At 63.2% G+C, this 1,015-nt stretch overlaps 1 protein-coding gene across 1 annotated transcript in view; it reads left to right on the forward strand.

Moving 5' to 3' along the window:
• Nucleotides 1–422, forward strand: part of LOC103609932 (beta-1-syntrophin-like) — a gene marked incomplete at its 3' end in the record, with an annotated part of 2,337 nt that extends 1,915 nt beyond the window's left edge. The window contains exon 2 of the mRNA XM_008594189.1: nucleotides 5–422. Coding sequence (XP_008592411.1) covers nucleotides 5–422 — 418 coding nt within the window. The remainder of the gene's footprint in view (nucleotides 1–4) is intronic.
• Between the last annotated feature and the right edge of the window lie 593 nt (nucleotides 423–1,015).

Genomic DNA, 1,015 nt, shown 5'->3' on the forward strand with positions numbered 1-1,015 from the left:
CGAGGAGGGCGCTGCGGCGTACAACGGCCTCGGGACCGCCACCAATGGCTCATTCTGCAGGGGCGCCGGGGCCGGGCACCCGGGTGCGGGCGGCGCGCAGCCCCCGGACTCGCCCGCCGGGGTCCGCACCGCCTTCACCGACCTGCCCGAACAAGTGCCCGAGTCCATCTCGAACCAGAAGCGCGGCGTGAAGGTGCTGAAGCAGGAGCTGGGCGGGCTGGGCATCAGCATCAAGGGGGGCAAGGAGAACAAGATGCCCATCCTTATCAGCAAGATCTTCAAGGGGCTGGCGGCCGACCAGACCCAAGCCCTGTACGTGGGCGACGCCATCCTCTCGGTGAACGGGGCCGACCTGCGGGACGCCACCCACGACGAGGCGGTGCAGGCGCTGAAGCGCGCGGGCAAGGAAGTGCTGCTGGAAGGTAAGGGGTTAACGCCGGGCGCGCACGCACCTCCTCATCTTCTCACCCGCGCGCTCACACTCACGCTCAGCCACGTGCCGTCACACCCCAGGGGTCCGCCGTGTGTGTCACACCCCAGGGTGCGTGTGTGTGCGCGCGCTTGCGTGTGTGGCAGCGTGGAGTTTTGACAACTTTTACCCACCTGGGGGCAACTTGTCCCCACCCCGGAGTTGCACAGGCCTTGACCCAGGTGGGGTGTATGAAAAGGGTCGGGTGCTTCGTGCACGTTGTTTCCTTTTTGCCTGCGGATAATCCAAGTGTCCGGCAGGGGCTGGGAAGTGGAACGGGAAATGAAGGGTAGGCTTAGGGGGGCCACTGCGTGATCGCAACTCCGATGTGTTGTTCCTCTTTGGCAAAATTTCCCCCCAGCAGCTTGGGCAACCCGGCGGAGAAGGGCTGGATCATAAAGGGGACAGAGAGAGGTGGCGATGTTTGGACGCTGAAACTTCGACCATCGTTCTCTATTTCCCTCCTGCAAATTGGAGAGTAGGGTCATGCCTGGGATGGTGTGTCAGGGGTTGGGAAATCTGTCGCAGTTTTAGGCAAAAGTTCAC

The sequence above is a fragment of the Galeopterus variegatus genome, unplaced genomic scaffold (genome assembly GCF_000696425.1).
Source record: "Galeopterus variegatus unplaced genomic scaffold, G_variegatus-3.0.2 Scaffold10321, whole genome shotgun sequence".
NCBI lineage: Eukaryota > Metazoa > Chordata > Mammalia > Dermoptera > Cynocephalidae > Galeopterus > Galeopterus variegatus.